Genomic DNA, 19,489 nt, shown 5'->3' with positions numbered 1-19,489 from the left:
GTGGAAAAAGCCCTTATGTGAAACTGTTGTTTCCAGATGTCCGGAGGTTAGCTTTGGTCATTTCTGTATGGTCTTGTGCTTGTCACAGAGTGCAAAATTCAAAGAATAGAACAGGCAACGTGGCCACAGTTCCTTAGACCTCTGCTGTATGCTACGATCTAAGTTCCATGTTTCAATACCCAGAAATATCCACATAGATTTAAAAGTTAGTGTGTGCATGCGCGCACGCACGTGCACACGTGCATGCATGCCAGGAAGAAATGGGAACCTTTTTCCATAATTATAGGTAAAAGTGTGAGTTGATGTGAAGAAAAAATTCTTTATATATATTTCTATTTGTTTAATTTTTCAGGGATGTAGTAACAAAGTTGCTTCAAAATAATCTTCCTGTCCTATCTATAGGCAAATGATCCCAAAGAACTTGGTGAAGATCCAGGTGGTATGTCTTTCTTTGTTGATGGCTTCCGTGTAGCAAAGTGGTTGGAGGAAAATGAGCCAGCTGCATTTCACATATTAACATCAACCCCAATTCGTTTCCAAATTAAGAATAAAGGAGTAAGTATTTATAATTATAATTCTGTAAAAGTGCTATTAGTTACTTATCGTTGCATTATTTTGTTTAATTAATTTGGTCAATTAAAGTAATACAAATTGAAAACTTGCACAGTAGAGAACATGGCAAGCATCTACAAAGTTACTAACTTAATATTATACAATTCTCAAGAATTTGTTGACATTTCAGTGATTTCTATAGGTACTCTATCATTCTTATGAGGTGATTGTATACATTTGTTTTGGCCTAAACTACTTGCAACCAGTGGCGGCTGGTGGTCCGTCTCTGTGGGTGTGCACTTCAGTCCAGAAGTGTTATACCACCCCTATCAAATACTCGCACCCGTTTTTGTGTACATAATGATGCTAAATGTATTGGCAACCCAAGTTTTGATCACCTTGCACTGAAAATTAGGCTATGACAGAGTTATATTTCATGATTTTGTTTAACATGGATTTTTACAAATTTCAAATACTTCAGAAATTATCCAGCCAATCACGAGAAGAGTGATGTTATTGTGCAATACGTAATTCAGTATTCGATAACCTGACAAGATCACTCAAAACATAGAAATACCGATCTACAATATCAATACTATTGTCGATTTGCAAAATATTTCGTAAAAACTTTCTCCCCCGCTCAGCTGATATTAATGAACAAGGAGAATAATAACATTGGCGTACACCAAAGAAGCCGATCCAACTACCACATGGAGGAAATTAGTTGTAATCTATTTAGCCGTTGTTTATTTCTAATGATAGACTGATCGAACAAAGCATTATCATTTATGCTGCAGAAGTATAGACTGATCGAACGAAGCATATCATTTATGCTGCGGAAGGAACATGTCTCCTTCTCGTAGTGCACTTCTCTCTCTCTCTGTAGTGTGTCTGGTGAGAGTCTATGAATGTTTATGTTGTGTGTGTAGCCAGCAGTCTTTGCTCTAGTGAGGAAAGTCAAGGTGTGGTGCTGCCACCTAGTGTTTGCAAAGTACAGCACATGCAGACAAGTGAATGCGAAGGTGGAAGCCTAAACAGTGGCAGAGCAACTGAATTGTGGCAGAATTATGCGAGAAATATAATTTGTAAAGTTTTTATTGTGAAATTCAGCACAAGCGAAATGAAGAGAAGAATAAATCTTAAATAGAAATTACAGTACTAACTCAGTCCACACTGCCCTTCTCCGTACTTCAGAATTTTCCCTTCCCTTCCACTGTATCCATATATTACTGCAGCACTGCACGCTTTGTAGTAAACTTCCCTCAAAAATTCATTAATGTTAAATATTAATCTTTGCTTTCGCTATGTACAGTTTCCCTCTTCATCATGAAATCACAAGCCAGAAGATACAATCAGCGTTCTCTATGCGACTGCTGCAAACAGCGTCAGAGGGAACAAAACTCGCATTGTGCGAGAGCGGCTCGGTCTATGCATGTTGATATCACTGATCGCAAGCTTCTCCACCACCTCTCTTGGTGAAGCGGCATGGGAACACTTGATGTTTCGAAGGAGATAGAGTTCAATAAATAAGTATAATAATAATGATTTGCATTACAGATTTATTTGGGTGTGCACGTGCGAATTGGCAGAAGCCGCTACTGCTTGCAACATGTTAAAGTTCCCAAGAGTAAAGGCATGATGAAGATATCTTTATACTGTTCTTTTTACTATCATTTCACTGCCTTCTAAAAATGAGTGATATATCAGTTGTGAAATACAGTGATTTAATCTCTAATATGACTACCTAAACCATAAAACATTAATGAATAGAATGATGATTATTGAATTAACCAATAGAATGATGATTATTTAGAAGAAGAACTGGGACAACATATCTAGTTTTAGCTTTCTCCACTTTGTTTTCTGCATGTTTTTCCTTTCCATCAGTGTTCCTTCGTAAGTTGGCCTTTATCAGTTTCCACATTTGAATGACCATCTTTCAAATTGGCAAAAATAAGCAGAAAAGCAATGCAGAATACATTCTGATTTCTGATTGTACATGATTTCATTTATACATTTGCTATATAAGTTCTGGGACCATTGCTATAGAAATACCATCTTATTAACTATTCGCCCATGTCCCTTTCAAAGTAGTCACCTCCACTGTTAACACACAGCTACCAACTCTGGAAGTTTTAGAAGCAGCTGGAGAAACCTTTCAGTATAATCATCAGCTCATTTATCCTTACAGTTTAGATTCCTGAATTGTCACCATGTTACCTCCTTTTACTGCACTTTTCAGTACATTTGGTGCATAGCCAAACCTCTGTGGTAAAGTGGTTATCACAGTGACTATGATGTCAGGGGTCCCAGGTTTGAATCATAGTCTAGGCATGGGTGTTCTTTGTGACTGTTCCTTCATCACTCATTCTCATCGTCACGATTGGCCAAAAGTTTCAGAAAAGCAATGTTAAATAACAAAAATCAAATCAAATGAAATTTGGTGCATGGCAAGATGTCCTTGCACCACAAGAGAAATGTGTCACCAGTCATTATCATGCAACAGGAAACAAAGACCAGATTTCACCAAGTAGGAGTTCAGTCACCTCTTTTACAAATTTTTCCATAAAATTTAGTGCATGACAGAAGTAGCAATACTGAGTTCATCATGCAAGATGTGTACTGTCTCATGACAGTCTTCTCGAAGCCTGTTACTGATGCATTGCCAGGAACATGAGCATTTGAAGGCCATCATATCGTAGATTGTCATCCCTGGGTTTGTGATACACCTGGTCTTCATAGGCCTGTTATAAAAGCTTCAAGGTTTTAGTTGCTTCCTTTTGTGGTTGAATACAAAACTTGATATCCACTTTCTATTTTGCTTCGATGGCAACAAACAATATTTTGCTACGCACACACAACGTGGTACTAGAGTCAACCTGGCAGACAGAGGCAGCAAAGGGGGGTGCAAAGAGGTACTTGTGCATCCCTTAATTTTCTTCCACACCCCCTTTCAAAATCTATTTTCAAGCGAAAACATTATGAACTCTTTCATTGTCATAAATTATGTTTTGACTTAGTAAAACCATGTTGTCACATTGAGCATAAAATGTTTTGTATTGAAGTGAGACCGCTGTTATTGTATACAACAGACAAGCCATATCAATAATCTGAAAGAGCAGCCCCTTTTACTTTACTGTACTGGGGCCAGTCTTGATCAGGGGCTGTTGCTTCTCTTTCGTCATTATTCTTGTTAAGAATTGTTTCTTTTGTAAGAGGCCTTTCTGGTGGTGCAGTGGTAGCACCGTTGCCTTGAAATCAAGGGGTCCTTGGTTTGATTCCTGGTGGAGGTACATAGTGGTTCGGATCCCACTTGAAACTGTAGGTCCAGTCCCGATTAGCCTTACCGTGCATAACGTGGACTTAAAACACAAATTCAATCAATCAATCAATTATTTTGTAAGACACAACATATGCCATTGGCCTGCCTAAAGAAGCTTTGTTAATTTGAATTGACAAAACTTATGGTTTTTCTGGTCAAGGTAAGCCAGTCACCATAGTATACTCTATCCCCGAAATCTGTAAAGGAAGACTGCACACAGGGGCAGAGAAGGGGGGGGGGGGGGGGTTGGAATCGAGTGGGCAGAGCGAAACAGGTACACGTTACTGCGAAGGCTAGTAACTGCAGTCACTTCCTCCCTCTCATGTGTTCATTGGTCTCGCGTCTACTAGCGCAGACACTTGTTTTCATTCGCTTGCTCCAGATATATTCGGGACAGAGTATAGTCTTTAGTTTCATGGAAGCCTGCTAAAAGTTGATTGACATTTGATATAATGGCTAAAGCATGCATGTTTCAGGTTTTCTATATTTTTCAATATCGCACCTCCAAAATTTCATTCCACACGCCTTCAGCACCTCTAGATAATTAATTCTGCCATTGCCACTACTGGCAGAATGCCACAGAACAAACTTTCAAGGATGTATTGGTGCAGATCACATGTCCCCACATTTGGATAAAATAAACTGAATATCACCAGGATAGATATGTCCAAGATATTAATGCAAACCCAGAACTCTTAACAAAGGTAGCATAAGAATTGTTTTTTTTTACAGTATAGTTAACTTAAGTTCATAACTATTCCAGACAGAGTCCTTTTTAGATTCATTATTTCTTTTCTTCTTTTGTAGAAACGTTATTCACAGTTGTGGCCAATTGTCTGCTTGAATCAAGATGGCGATGTCACAGAGATTCACTACAACAACAGGACAATGGGTCCTTTGCAGGCTCCTTCCCATGTTGTCATGCCATTTTACCATGCTTATAAGGTAAGTGTTATTACTACTCATATATTTAACCCTACACTGGTATTTATTTTTGCATTCCCTGATGATAGCAATGTATGCACTTGAAATGTTGGAAGCTAACGCCGGTTTAACCTGGCTGGCAGTGGTGGCGATTAGGGGAGCGAGGAGGGGGCAGTTGCCCCCCCCCCCACACACACTTTTTGCCACTTTTGCCCATGCACTATGCTCAATCTTATGTACAAAGGTAAATATACTGTCTTTGCCCCCCAGTTTTTGCACTTTGCCCTCCCCGGTTTTGGAACCCAATCGCCGCCACCCGAGATTACTTGTTCATATGCCCTTTGTAGTAATGTCTTTGTTTTTCTTCTGTTTGTGTGAACTATTTAAACAAAGACTAGATAAAATTGAAGAATCTGTTTAATAGAGTCATTATTCTTATCATTTCTTGTTCAACTTATAATAACTTTCCTCTGTTAAAAATAGGTGTTTACTGACAAAATGAGAGATCCAGTTGCTGAGTTGAAGTTCCACATGCTACCTGGAGATTTGGTTGCCTTCAATAACCGCCGTGTTTTGCATGGAAGGACAGGGTTTAACCCTACAAAGGTGTCCAGGTAAGTTGACTATTCACTACTGTTCTTTCCATGATAAACTTCCAACATGTACACACACACACTAGATACCTTTGTACTTGCAGCACCTGAGGTGGAAAATGTTAGCTGGGGTATGTTTGGTAAAGCCTAGGGTCTATCTGGGGGATGGTCCTATTGTTTAAATGGTGATAAAGAGAGAGGGTCCAAGGATGGTTTGCGAAAATTTTACTGGTGGTGGAATACCATTCCCCTGCATCCTCCCTCACTTTGAAGACTGTGCATTTGCTGAGAAACGTGTGCACTTACCTTGGACATTTCCAACTGTTTGGTTACCTTACAATACAGAATGTGTTGAAAAATACATATAAAATGTATCACCAAGTTTTCTTAGCCTGTAAACCCATTGTGGATGGCTGTGATACATATATGCGAGGGAAAGTAAGTAAATAGGTCACAAACTGATGTGGGATAGTAATAGTAGTTTCTAAAGGTGTCATTAGGTGGCAGCACAATCAAACTTGATGATATTCATTTAGTAGTCACTCGATAGCAGAGGTATGCATAGGCAGCTCAGACCATGCTTGTGGAATGTATGTGGAGATGGTACGGGTAGAGTCATCTCTAGCTGACAGGTGAGTAACGGTAGAAAGCACAGGAATTGCAATAGGGTGTTCTCATGGTTTAGCCTACAGCATGATAGTTTGAATTTCCGAAAAGTGTACCCATGGTGGCATCATGCAGCAGGATTCGGGACACTGCTAAAGCAATGGGATAACTGTATCAACGTTGGTGGAGATTATGTTGAATAGTAAAAATGGGTTTTAAGTCAGTATCTCGCTTAGTATTTTTTAATAAATGTTTGTGACCTAGTTAGTGACTTACCCTCGTAGCTTTGTACTTGCAGTGGATCAGCGGCGTAGTGCCCACGTAAGGCTTGTAAGTCCACCTTACAAGTTGAAATTATTGAAGAAAACTTATTTCATTCCCGTATTTATCGCTTGAACACACACAGAAATATCAGACTGCAAATAGAACTTTTAACGAAATATTTGAGGACTTGTTTTGATTCGAGTTGTTTCTCTGTAAGGCTTCTTCAGAGGACTTACGTGTAGGTGAATGGAAGGAATGATTTGGACTCGCCCATGGCGGGTGTGTTTGCTTACGTAGTATCTTCTCAACCAATGACAGGGCACCCCGATTCTGAGCCAGATGTAATGCGCATTACCAGTGGGTGCTGGCGAGAATATCTGTCCCCAGGCAGGCGAAGCTTACGTTGGCATGGTTGCCGCTGCGTATGACTCATATGCTTGCCACGGTCGGAAGAGAACAAGGAAATTCGACTCCCGTGTTTTTTCAACAATGCTTGACGGGAGGTGTAACAAAACGGGTGTCATTTTTAATGTGTAAACTAACTATTAAGTTCACAAAAGAGATGGTTTAATGTTGGATATTACCTCCATTAGAAGCAGCGAAGTTAACGATGAAAGAGGAATGTCTGGCAATCCTAGATCCGGCAGTGCTCGCAAAGTTTAACGCGTGCATCCCAGTTACCCGTAATGTTAAAGCATGCGCGTAATACTTAGCGTTATGATTTACAGATTTTTTTTTACCTTTTCCTTTCGCTAAGTTGCTTGATATGCTTTTCAAAATGTGCGCAAATATCGTAACCATGATAATGAGTAATATTCTCGAATGCATTTGCATTTGCAAATTGTATTCTACGCATTTTCCACAATAAGAATAAAAATATGACATGACCTTTCCAGAAGAAGAGTTTGTGTCCTAAACTAAGCTGTATGCAAGATTTTTCAATTGCTACCAGTTGAAAGTTGAGCTACAGGTAATTTATTCTGAAGCCGAATATCGAGTAAAGAGTGTGTTTGAACTTCATGAGTACTTGCGTACTACCCATTTGAATGAAGCTGTTGAACAAGTGTACAAACTAACAGAATTGTTCCTCACTGTTCCTGCCTCAAGCTCGTCGGTGGAAAGGTCGTTTTTTGCACTGAAGAGGATTCATACATTTCAACGTAGTACACAGACTCAGGCAAGGAAATCTGACTTGGGACTGATATCCATTGAAAAGGAGCTGCCAAAGACATTGGCCAGAAACTCCCGATTCTACGACGACGTGATTGAGGTGTTCAGACTAAAGGATCGTCGAATCGGGTTACAGTATAAATGAGAATTTTCATTAAGTAATACATATGCTATTATTGTTAACATAGAGTGTGTGCATTTTGTGTTTGAAATTGAGTATGCCCATACATGGCTTAGATTCAAATAGATTCTATTTAGTTAAAATGTTTTTTGGTTTTCTTTATCCAATATTCAGGTCAGGTTTATCTAAGGAAGCCTTACACCTTTCATAGAATCACGCTACGCCACTGCAGTGGATGGCGTGGTCACAACAAAAGCAAAAGTGAATGCTGCATCAGAATTTCATTTGAGTAATTTAAATCAGTTTACTGAGTTAAGTATTGAGTAAGGTATGTTTTGGCACCATTCATCATGAGGGTTTGTACAGTACTGCACAACATATTATTGTAATTTGTAAACAGATTTACAGTACATGTGTATATTTGTAGCTAATTGTTCTGTGTGCTTGTCCATTGTCTCAAGTTTAGCGCTGGTTTCTGTTGGACGATGGCATGGGTTTCTTTGATGGTGCTTTTTATGAGGGAGCCAATTGGGTGAAGTATGGATGTGTAGGAGATTGAGTGGTTTATTGTGTGGAGGTGTTGTAAAAGGCCTGATATTGGTGTCTTTTTTGGCATCTTTTAAATGTCTCAATTCTTTCTTGTACCATACTGATGGTCCTGCCAATATAGTTGCTGGAACATTGACTAGTGGTCTTGTAGACACCAGGGGATGAGAGTTCATAAAGTTCATCCGACAGAAACCAGTGCTAAATTTAGACAGTGGACAAGCCAACCCAAGGTTAAAAGTTAAAATGCTTTCAAAGAAAGCTAAAAATTTGCTGCTCTTGCAGGCAAAATAATGAAATTAATCTTAAGTACATTTTACTTACAGGCACTTGGAAGGCTGCTACGTAGATATTGATGAAGCCATGTCAAAATATGATTCACTTCTTGGGAAAGAGAGGGATATTCTGAGTTGAACACTAGCTGTGGTTCCTGCAATGTGATAATGAGTTGAATGTTGCTTACGTGGGTGACATGTATGAAGTATTCTTAGTTTATTTTGTCACTCAGGCTTTAATATGTATATCTTATTTATGTGGTCTATAGTAGCTTATGTATCAGCTAAAACTCCAAGTATGAGTATGTACAGTGATAATGAATTACATAGCAAAGCATTGTTTCAATTACAAGGTTCATATTGCATTTAATTTTTTAAATATTGTTACTCTGTCCTTTGAATAATTCTGTAATAATATAAAGTTATCATTCCATTTATTCTACATGAGTCTATCAAGAGTTAAAGATATACTTTTTATGTTGTATCAGTAGTTGAATTTGTAAAGCATTGTATATTTGGTTATCATATATATGTAACACTCTGTGAAGTGCCTCAGAATATTTTCGTGAGGAACTTGAAAGTAGGTTAGTAAGAATTGTTCTTGTATGTTACCTTATGCATCAATTAATTCCATGCTAATTGTTCTGTTTTAGTTGCACATTATATTTATGCTTTGAAAAATTGAACTGTTAAATACAATAAGATTGTGTGTCCTACTGTAAGCAGTTCCGTATTTTGCCAAAATTATATGCATATATTTCTTAGCTAAAGGTATGGAACAAGAAACATTTTTAAAGTCTAACATAAATCTTAAAAATGTGGTCAGACCTATAATAACCGTGTTTTATTCTAACATGACAATGATAGTAAAGCAATTGTAATAAAAATATTATATTCATTTCCATAACTTGGGGCCTCCCTGATGGCACAGTGGTAGCATCGCCACCTTGTGTTCAAGGGGTCCTGGGTTTGATACCCGGTGGAGGCACATAGTGGTTTGGATCCCACTTTAAACTGTATGTCCAGTCCCGATTAGCCTTACTGTGCATAAAATGGACTTAAAACAGCAATTCAATCAATCAAAATCATTTCCATAACTTGCCAGATTTAAAGTTCTATATAATATATGCATATACTACATACTATTCTGTCATGTTATATATTAATAAAGAATACAACAGTGCAAATGGGTTCTTATCTATCAAATGAAATAAAGAAAGCAAAAATTCCAATAGAGCTAACCACATCTTCTACAAACTAGTTGCTACCAAGCTCATAAATTTGTTTGCCCAACTTGTGTTGGCTAGACAGGCATCCAAGATTTTTAGATGTGATTTTTTCTTGTATGAAGTACTTAATTATCATACAAATAATTTGTATTTACATGTGCTTGAAAGCAAAACATAAATTTTATGGAATACTGTCTTACTTGTAAGAAGATAAGTAGGTGCTTGTATATATCTATGAAAGGGTCACAAGTTAATAATGAGAAAAATATTATTTTAGTCACATATAGAAAGTTTATTTCTTTAAAATTGTTAATGTATGTTATAATTATTTTATGCAATTGTGTACTTACCAAAGTTTTTGTAGAAAATAATTTCATTTTATATTTTTTATATGTTAATATGATTGTTGTAACAGCTGGAACTGTTGACGTACTTGCAGGATTACATGTATTTGTAGGATGTTTTGTGTAATGTGACATAATACAAACAGTTAACGATTACTTTAGTAGCATTAATGTAAACTCTAGGTAACAGTCCCTTTATTGGAAAAGATAAAATGTCGATTTTCCTTAAGTCTGACACTAATGTTTAGAGGTTAGTGTTTACTGCCCTTTTCCATACAGTTATAACTTTGACACTTACATCTTTCCTTTGCCCACCCACATTGATAAAGGTACTCTGTGTCTATATTAGTTTTTCTGATCTTGTTACACTGCCTTCCTGTATACCATTTTTTGTCCTTACAGCTGAAGATGTGGAAGTGCCATGAGAGGAAAGCATTTTGCATAGTTTTTGTTTTGAAGGTGCCCCTAACTCTCTTTATTTTTTTTTATTTTTTTTTTTAAACTTTTCATCATTTTGGTATTCCATTTTCGCTTGGCATACGAGGTTGAAGTAAAGCTTTTATCAAAATATATGCATTGCTGTGAGTGCATCAAATAGATTCAATAGCACTTACAACTTTACATTGGAAATAATGCAGAATTTTATTTTAAATCTGTATATACTGTTGAATCTATTTGAGACATTTCTTCCTTTGTCTTGGTTAGGAATGTTCTAAATGATATATGCCCCTCATTGTTATCTAAATCAATTCCATTTATCTTGTCATTGAGAGTTGACATTTATAGAAAACTGGTTTTCCTAATTATAAAAAATGCATACAAAAAGCAATGCTCCCGCTCCCTTATCATATTTTTTTATTGTTCAAATTAATTACTACAGTGTTGACTTTACACATACACAGACATTTAAAGTAATGGTTCAGTACCTGTACACCAGAACTTTACCTCGGTAACTACCGTATTTACGTGGGTATAATGCGCACCCTGGTTTTTGATGGGGAAAATCAACAAACAGTTATATCTCGTATATAATGTACAGTACAATTTAGGTTCAAGAAATGGCCTTAGTTGTGGTCGTAAAGCTGTTGCTATGCCAGTCAAGAGTGAATGACATCATACCTATTCAACGAGTTGCCTGTTGCTATGTGGACCAAGAGGAGAATATAGTCTTGTGTATACATAGCATCCCACAGCTTTCACTTCTGTAACCACCTTGTTTATTCTGTAGTAGAAGAAAGCGAGATCAAAATTATGAATTTGCATTGTTCAGAAAGTTATTTTCTATTATTTCTCACCCGACGAGTACAGCTGATACACATCTCATGTGACAGGAGGTGCATGCTCGAATTCTGCGAGAACAGTTCTCGATGTCGAAATATGTTCTGTTACAAAGTTTAAAATCATGGACAATAGCCATTTCATTTTTATACTGTTATTTTTTTTAAAAAAATACCATTACTAAAGAAATCCAACCTAATTTTTATTTGCACCTGTTGATATATAAGTGTTATACATAGTGACATAGTGAAAACATGCATGGTTTTAATGTTGGTTGTCCGAATTATTCTGTGCATAGTATGCACCACAGTTTTTGAGGGCATTTTGGAAAAAAGTGTGCATTATACATGAGTAAATACAGTTTTTAAAATTCATATAGTTATTCTTACAAAAGTATAGACTAATCATTCTTCAAAAGTCAATACACTGGAAGTTTTGCTGCTGTGCCATTGCAAAAATATGGAAAGTCTTTTATGTATTAAATATTGTTCATATGAAATTATTTCACTTGCAATAAATTAAAAAAAAAAAAAAAGGTGGACCTGATGTGAAAGCAAGTAGATAAAATCTTTGCTTCAACTCCTAAACTAGATACGTCTTCATTATTGAAGCATTATAATGCAAAGCTGAATCCTGGATATAGTCAAATCATGCTCATCATTGGGAATTGTAAGGTAATGTTGCCACAACTTGAAATCTTATTCTGATATAACCATGATCTAACTCTAATCAAAATATAATTTTTATGTGCTTGCTATCATATCAGGTTATTTCTTTATATTTGTAATCGATTCTGAGGGGAGTAGTAATAGAGAAAATGGGTTGTCCATTTTGTCTTCTATTAACTATCACTTGGTCGAATTAAGTCTGGCAAATAAAGAGAAAAAATTGTTAGGCAGTGACAAATTACCACATCTTTCTGCATGCTAAGTGCAATATGTAATTTAATATTCTTCAAATTTACCATTTGACACTTCAATAATTTCCTGGCTTCAGGGAACACCTTTCTCGAACATCAATGTGTTTAAGTTGAATTGCCTAAAATATTATTGTCAAATATGATTAATGCCAGGATCAACTCTCTCTGTCCAGAGCCAATGGGACCCCAATATTTGTTATAAAAGTTCATTGGCTATTTAGAAATCTTCATGCTGCCATTTCCTGATTGGCATGGAAATTTAAATGTATTTGTTATTTTACTTGGGTACCTGGAGGAAACTCGGGGAGTAAAGGCAGCCAGCGACGTGGTGCTGATCACATCACCCCCACCTTTGGCCGTGATCAAAACCCCCTATATGCCTTCATGGCATGGTGCATTGCACAGGGGAGCACTTTACTTTTTTTTTACTTTTACTCTTGATGGCCATGAGTAATTCTTCAATATTTTGTTCTCGGAAATTTACAAAATAGTCTATTTGAGGCTAATAAGAACTGGACTCTCAGTTTAAGGTAGTATCAAAAACACTAAAAATTTAACCCAGGACACCTTGATCTCAAGGTGATATTGTTAACAATTTTGCAGTTCGAAAAGATTAATTTTGCTAATCCTGTCTCTTATTGGGAAACAAAGATAATTGAATAAATTTTTATTTTCCATGCATTCTAAATATTTTGACAGATTTAAAGATTGTGAGAGTGTGTTGTGAAAAGTTTTTGTAAAAGGTTGTACTGTTTTTATTACTCTAGTTCAATATAATTTGTATGGATATTGAAAATGTATGCACATCACATTTATAATTTGTAGATTAACAGTTCTTTCATAGTACTTCGTATATATTTGATATTATAATTTGATAATCGAAAAGAGAAATGTCTTTAAACAAAGTAAGGTTAATGAGAAGTATGTTTGTATGCTTTTATACTATTGTTCAGAATAATTTTTGGTATATTGCTTCTTAGATGTTTATTCTATCAATGTACTGGTAATAATTGTGTGATTAGTAAAATAGTTATCAAATGCCCATCAAATTGTTAAAAATATCAAACTGACTGCACTGTGTATTTTGGCTGTGCACAAACATATCAGATTGCCCAGTGTTCCTTCATATTACATCTTTGTTTATTTTATTTTATTGCACAATGTAACTTGATTGTATGTGCATGACAATATATTTATTTACCGTTGTTGATACTCTTTGTTTAAATTCATCCCATAATTGTTTAATTAGTTTTATCTTCGCAGTTTCATTCAGAATCTAAATATGTGTGTATTTGTAAGTAGAGTTGAGAGCAGCGCAGTTTCTGACAGTTTGCATGCAATTCAGTGTAGATAGAAAATATCTCTGTGCATGCCTGACTGGTCAGTGAGGACCAGAAGTGAGATTTATTTCTTCCTTTTGAGCATAATGTATTGTGCATATAAAACGCAAACATATCTGCATCTGTATCATCGTAAATTTTGCCACCTTAAAATTCATTGAATGTAATGTTGTCTTGTTGGTTATGTCAATCATGGGCATTCATGGTCGTCTTTCCATGTTCAAGCAAGTGTAAGAATTGCAAGATACAGGTGTAGGTATTCCTTGAAGGCATAGCCAGTGGATTTCAACTAGTCCAGCATGCACCGGAATATCAACCATGGCACCTTCATTTTCACTAGCACTAAATTTCACAATAGACAAACTTACAGCTCTTAAATTTTACATTTTTATTAGTTTAATACTTGTGTCTTGGTGTACCTCATCATAGAATTCAAAGAAACATATGATTACCCTATTTGTACACAATAACATACAAAAATATTGCATGCACGACAGGTTTTGCAGTCATGACTTCATAAGTTATCTTTGGTCAGTAACGGCTTCTGCCTATTCGCACATGCACACCCAAATAAGTCTGTCATACAAGTAATTTCATTAGACTTATTCATTGAACACCATCTCATCTCCTTCAAAATATCAAATGCACCCACATCACTTCACCTGCCTCTTCATATCTCTCTCCCTCTCTCTCTCTCACCCTCCCTCCTTCCTCTCTCTATAAGTAGTATGTTTGTGGGCGTTGGATGCTCTCTCTCCCTCTCAACTTTATACCTATCCGGCTGTCACTCGAGAAAGGCCCAACCACCTCCAAATTTGGAGGCAGAAAGCAAAGTGCCCCCCAGTTGTTCATATGGTCCATCACCGCCACTCGCAAGAACATTTCCTGCTATCGCAGTGAAAACCTGAACAAAATGCCATCTTTTCAGGTGGTTGCCAGCTCAGGCTGCAAGTTTCAAACTTCAGGAGAACCTCTCGCAGCCCAGTATAATTGATGTCAGACCTGCTATTGGGCTGTTGCCTGGCAATAGAGGAATACTGATGTATATGAGGTCAAAGCATACCTTCTTAATATCACATAGGAGCTCTTGCAGATGGCAAGAGCAGCTCATGATCATTGCAATCAACATTGTGAGAACCAGTGTGCTATTGTAGACAAGGAGGAAAGGGAGAAAGAATTGAAAGAATGGGAGAGGATTTAGAAAGGTCAATGAAGGTAGACCATGAAAGGGAAGCAAAACTGTAGAAGCTGAGACAAGAATGGAATGAGAAGAGGATGATTGGCTCAAATATTGCTAGTTGAAGAAGGCTGCTCAGGAAAAAGACATGGTGGAGTCAGCATGGCACGGCCCATGCTAGGAGGAGTGGAAAAAGCAACAGAAGACAAGAAGAAAATGCATGCCAATGAAGTGCAGAAAACTATACAGAAACAAGAGTTTATGTATGAATAATACTTTTTCATCAAAAACCAAAGACAAACTTCAAGACAACATAATCTATTCATTTCAATATCTGCTACATGCTATTCTTTTTTAAAAAAGGATTCTTTCATTGCCTTACATAATTTTGCACAATAATGAAAACATTGTCTTATCGTAAATAAAAAATGTGTGGATGGTGGACGCCAGAAAATGATTTTTAACAAATGAACCTGGGTAACAGTGTTATGGCAGTACACTCCGAGGTCTGCATATACCTCAAGAACTATTTACGAAGTGCGATGACCAGAAAGTGTCTTACCTCTGGTGCACTGTGTCAAGTACATAAGGAAAAGCTGGATAATATTGACACTAAAGGGATTATGAAATACTTCATTGAGTGTTTTCTTCTTCATAGTAAAAGTCGGTAGAAATTGAGAATATTCTGTTTTGCAGAATGCGGCTGTTTTATTTAATTGGAATTAGTAATTTTTTTACTTATACGTTATACCTGTAAACATATGTGTGCTACTTCATACTGCATTACTATGGTTAATTACTTGTACAATGCATAATGAACATTAAAAAGATACATTTATGTGCATAAGTGAGCATATATTATCCAATCTTCTCCAATCTTCTTGAAATTTGGCATATATATCTTTTACATCACTGAGACTTGGGGCGTAAGCAAAGTGCAAAAATTTTACATTTTATTTTTTGATTTACAAAATGAAACACCCTACTGTACTTGCTTGGCTGGAGGAACATTCCACAGAGATGCAACATATGAATTGGCCCCCTAACTCCCTTGATCTTAATCCCATAGAATATCTGTGGGATGTGGAACAAGCTCTTCGAACCATGCATCCTGCACCAACGTCAGCTGGCCCGTTATGGGATGCCATCAGGAGTTTTTGGTGTCAGATCCCTGTAGAGACATATCAGCAGCTTGTGGAATCCATGACACATTGTGTCCAGGCCGTCTGCCGAGCCAAAGGTGCACCAACAAAGTTTTAGGTAGGTGGTCGCAATTCAGTGAGCACTCAGTGTATGTACATACTGTCATCAACATTTCGGTGAGACTGGCCAGGGCCGGATTAAGACGAAATTGGGCCTTATGCTTGAAATCTTCGGTGAACAAAAAACACGACAACGTTATAGTTACGTCACAGCGCAAAGAATAATAGTAACCGTATAATATGTAACGCTGAGTCTAGGCATCTAAAATTGGGGCTCCAAATTTCATTCTAAGATTTTTTTTTCAGCTTAATATGGTAAAAGAAAACTCTCGTCTGTTTTCATCTGGGCCTAATGCTGCAGCATCAATATCACCCAACTTAATCCGGCCCTGGACCTGGCATCACAGAACCATTGGGGATCTCCTTGAAAATGATAGTAGGCGATGCCTATCCCTACAGTCAGAAAACAGATGTGGCTGTACTCCATATGCTGACCATCCATTATGCAAATGGCTTAGCAAGGCATTGATCCCAGTGCTGAAAGTGAGGGGAATGCAGGGGGGTGCTACTCAGTTAAATTTTTTGTAAGGCATATCCCTCCCAAATAGGAATTTCCAGTTCAATCACTGGTACCGACATGATTTTTTAAAGAAGATACTGTCGGAATCGTAAGTATAAGATTAACATTTGTACATTATATCAATCGTCTTCCATGTTTGGCTAATTTGAAGGGTGAAAATGATAAATATGATAGATAAATCTAGGGATATGCTGTTTTTTTGTCAATGGGAATATATGTAATATAATCCTTTGTGCAACAGCCCTGAAGGGCCTTGGCTTACCTACCGACTGCCGGTCTCCCTCCCATGCTTTCCTTCGTCACCTCTAAGCGTGGAGATCTGCAACCAGGCATGTATCCAGGAATTCCTTTCAGGGGGGGGTGTCAACACCATTTTTTTAAGGGGTATAGTAAGAATCTCACAATTGTATGTTTAAGACCAGTGGTGGCAATTGGGTTAAAAAACGGGGGTGGGGGGGTGGAGGGCAGTGCAAGGAAAGTTTACTTTCTCTTGGCAGACAAGGCTTAATATTAAGAGGCCATAATGTTGAGGCAAAAAAATGGGGAGCAACTATCCCTTAAATCATCGCCACAGTAAGGCTGTCATTTTAATCAGAACGTGAAATCTGAACATTTTTACCACTCAACTCCTCTGTTTCCATGCGTTAACATTGTGTGCCAGAACCATCTCAGAATGTGTGTTTGTCCATTTCTTCTCATCAGGCATAAAAACATCTATGGTGTCTTTGAGTGTTTTTACGAAGCTGTTACACATGCATGGGATGGACAATCCACTCGACAACGTGAGATTCAAATTGTGGGCTGCCAACTGGGCGCAGACAGCTCTCGAATATGTATCTCCAATTCGAGCCTGAACACCACTAACGTGTCTTGCCCTCCCATGTTTTCAGCTCTTATAAAAGCCGAAACCCACCAAATTGTTCAGATTCAGGCCTTAGCACTCACAAATGTTCAAAAATGCCTGTCACAGCTTCCGCTGTCTTGTCATATATCGGCACGAAACAAAGGAAGTCTTTTCGAATACAGCTGGATCATGAAACAATTAATGCACAGTGAAAACCCTTCCGTTCGCAACACATCTAATGTTTCGTCTCCCAGTATGATCAAATGCATATTCATTTATCTCCAGTGACGTGCCCAAGGGAGGGTTGGTGAGGTCATAACCCCATTTGATCAAGTATTCCTTTTCTTTAAAAAAAGAAGAACGTCAAAGACAGGGGAAAAAATGGCAAAATCAGGACTGACCACGAAAAATAATATGCCTAACCCCTCTCCCTTCCGAAAATCCCGGGCACGCCACTCTTTATCTCGGACACATTTTTTAAAATCAACTCACCAGAAGTTTTTATCATTCCGCATTGGAGATTGAATTGAAGTAAGATGCGTTCTTCCTGCAGTTTTGGATATGACCCTTTAAGGTGCTGTCTGCCTAACACCTAACTTTAACAATGCCCTAATTGTCCATCCTTGTGACTTGAATTTTCAAGACTTAAGCCCCTATCACACGGAACTGGATTTCTAGTAGGAATGCCCTAGTTGGCGCTGAACTAACTTTCTAGGTAACAATCATGTCCGCCTGGCTGAATGCTTGACTGGTTTGGTTTGGAGGAATAGGACATGTTCTAATTGCTACTTGCTTTCCTCGACTGGATTCTGTGTAACAGCCAATCGGAGCAAAGTTTCGCCATGTGAAGATAACCTGTGAGTGTGCAAAGGAGCGTTTTTGTCTGTGGTTTCCGAGTGTTACTCCAGGAATGTATAACGTATACAGCATGAAAGGCGCGTTGAGTTACATCATCTATGCTGAGTGCACGGTGTTTACTTTTGAAACAACTAAAATATTTTTCGATACGTGTACAGTAAACGTTGTAAAGTATGTATTTAAGCAGCGCCATTGTTTTGTACCTAATAACGTTGAAACGTTATTCCTCTCGGTTGAATAGTTATCGGCTTTTAAAAATGTGAAGTGATGCATTGTTTACATCTCACGCGGCCGCCATTACAACTTCCCTCGTATGGGAACAAAAGTCTATCGACAAGTACGCTGATAAGTATCGTGTGAGGCGAAAACTAGCAAATTGGTAGCCAGTCCAGCGCCAACTAGGGCATACCTACTGGAAATCCAGTTCCGTGTGATGCGGGCTTTAGGAAGGTTTCAGACCGAAGGGACAGGCGATACATGTCGATTGGAATGGACCAATCAACAGCAACGTTTCACACAGTAGCGACACAAAAGGCCGCACAAACCTAATTTCGAATTGTGAAATCCTCAGGCGACACGGTGTGAAATCTCCCGTATTAGGCCACTGTCATTGTAGCCTCGAAGTAGTAGCTCTTGCTGACCACAGAAAAAAAATGTCCTCAACCGGCGGGAATGCTCCTCAGTTTTCGTCTGTCTCCTATATTTTCTGTGCGTGTTCACTATACGGCGCACGCTTTTAGAAGGAACATGAGTTCGGCCAATACCCAGCCAGTGCTACTGCGCTGTTGCCAAACTAACTGCTAGCGCAAGGGAAGGACAGAAAATTCGCGATGTGTACATTATTTTGATAATGCATGCACAGTATATATAAGTACAGTGAAATAATATAGTGAATATTTCTACATAGGATTATAATATCATATCACTGTAGCATATACGAGAAACCCATACCTGAAAGAAGGTTGAAGGTATTTATTCATCACCACTCTCGTCGTCTTCCTCGGTCTCCGTGTCACTGGTTTCACTCATTTCCAAGTTACTCTCCTGGAAGTTAGGTTAATGATTAGATTTTGCACCCTTGGTGCCTGTACTACTGATGGTAGGTTTGGAAAGTGACATTATTTAAAATAAAAAGAACACACGGAACACCAGTATTGCACGAAAGGGCTGTATTTAATCTTTTCACAAACTGTTCTTTGTGGCGCACGAGTGAACGATAAGCGAATAATTTTTCACCGGCCTTGCTACGAAAACGCTGAACTCAAACTGGCCCTCAATGTTCGAGAACGCCCAGAACAACGAAGGGTCATTGTTTATATCGAGGCGAATTTAACACCCACAGTTT

At 37.9% G+C, this 19,489-nt stretch overlaps 1 protein-coding gene across 4 annotated transcripts in view; it reads left to right on the top strand.

Annotated features, from left to right (window-relative positions):
- The window catches only part of LOC146005417 (gamma-butyrobetaine dioxygenase-like), a 54,767-nt gene extending 41,414 nt beyond the window's left edge, over positions 1–13,353 (top strand). For all 4 annotated transcript variants that reach the window (XM_083144661.1, XM_083144666.1, XM_083144671.1 and 1 more), the window contains exons 7-10: positions 403–555; positions 4,682–4,819; positions 5,282–5,412; positions 8,425–13,353. In XM_083144661.1, the coding sequence (XP_083000787.1) occupies positions 403–555; positions 4,682–4,819; positions 5,282–5,412; positions 8,425–8,512 (510 nt within the window). In that variant the 3' untranslated portion in view covers positions 8,513–13,353. The remainder of the gene's footprint in view (positions 1–402; positions 556–4,681; positions 4,820–5,281; positions 5,413–8,424) is intronic.
- Positions 13,354–19,489: the final 6,136 nt, after the last annotated feature.

The sequence above is a fragment of the Lepisma saccharinum genome, chromosome 1 (assembly GCF_977018435.1).
Source record: "Lepisma saccharinum chromosome 1, izLepSacc3.1, whole genome shotgun sequence".
Classification (NCBI taxonomy): Eukaryota; Metazoa; Arthropoda; class Insecta; order Zygentoma; family Lepismatidae; genus Lepisma; species Lepisma saccharinum.
This window is presented reverse-complemented; position numbering and strand designations above follow the sequence as displayed.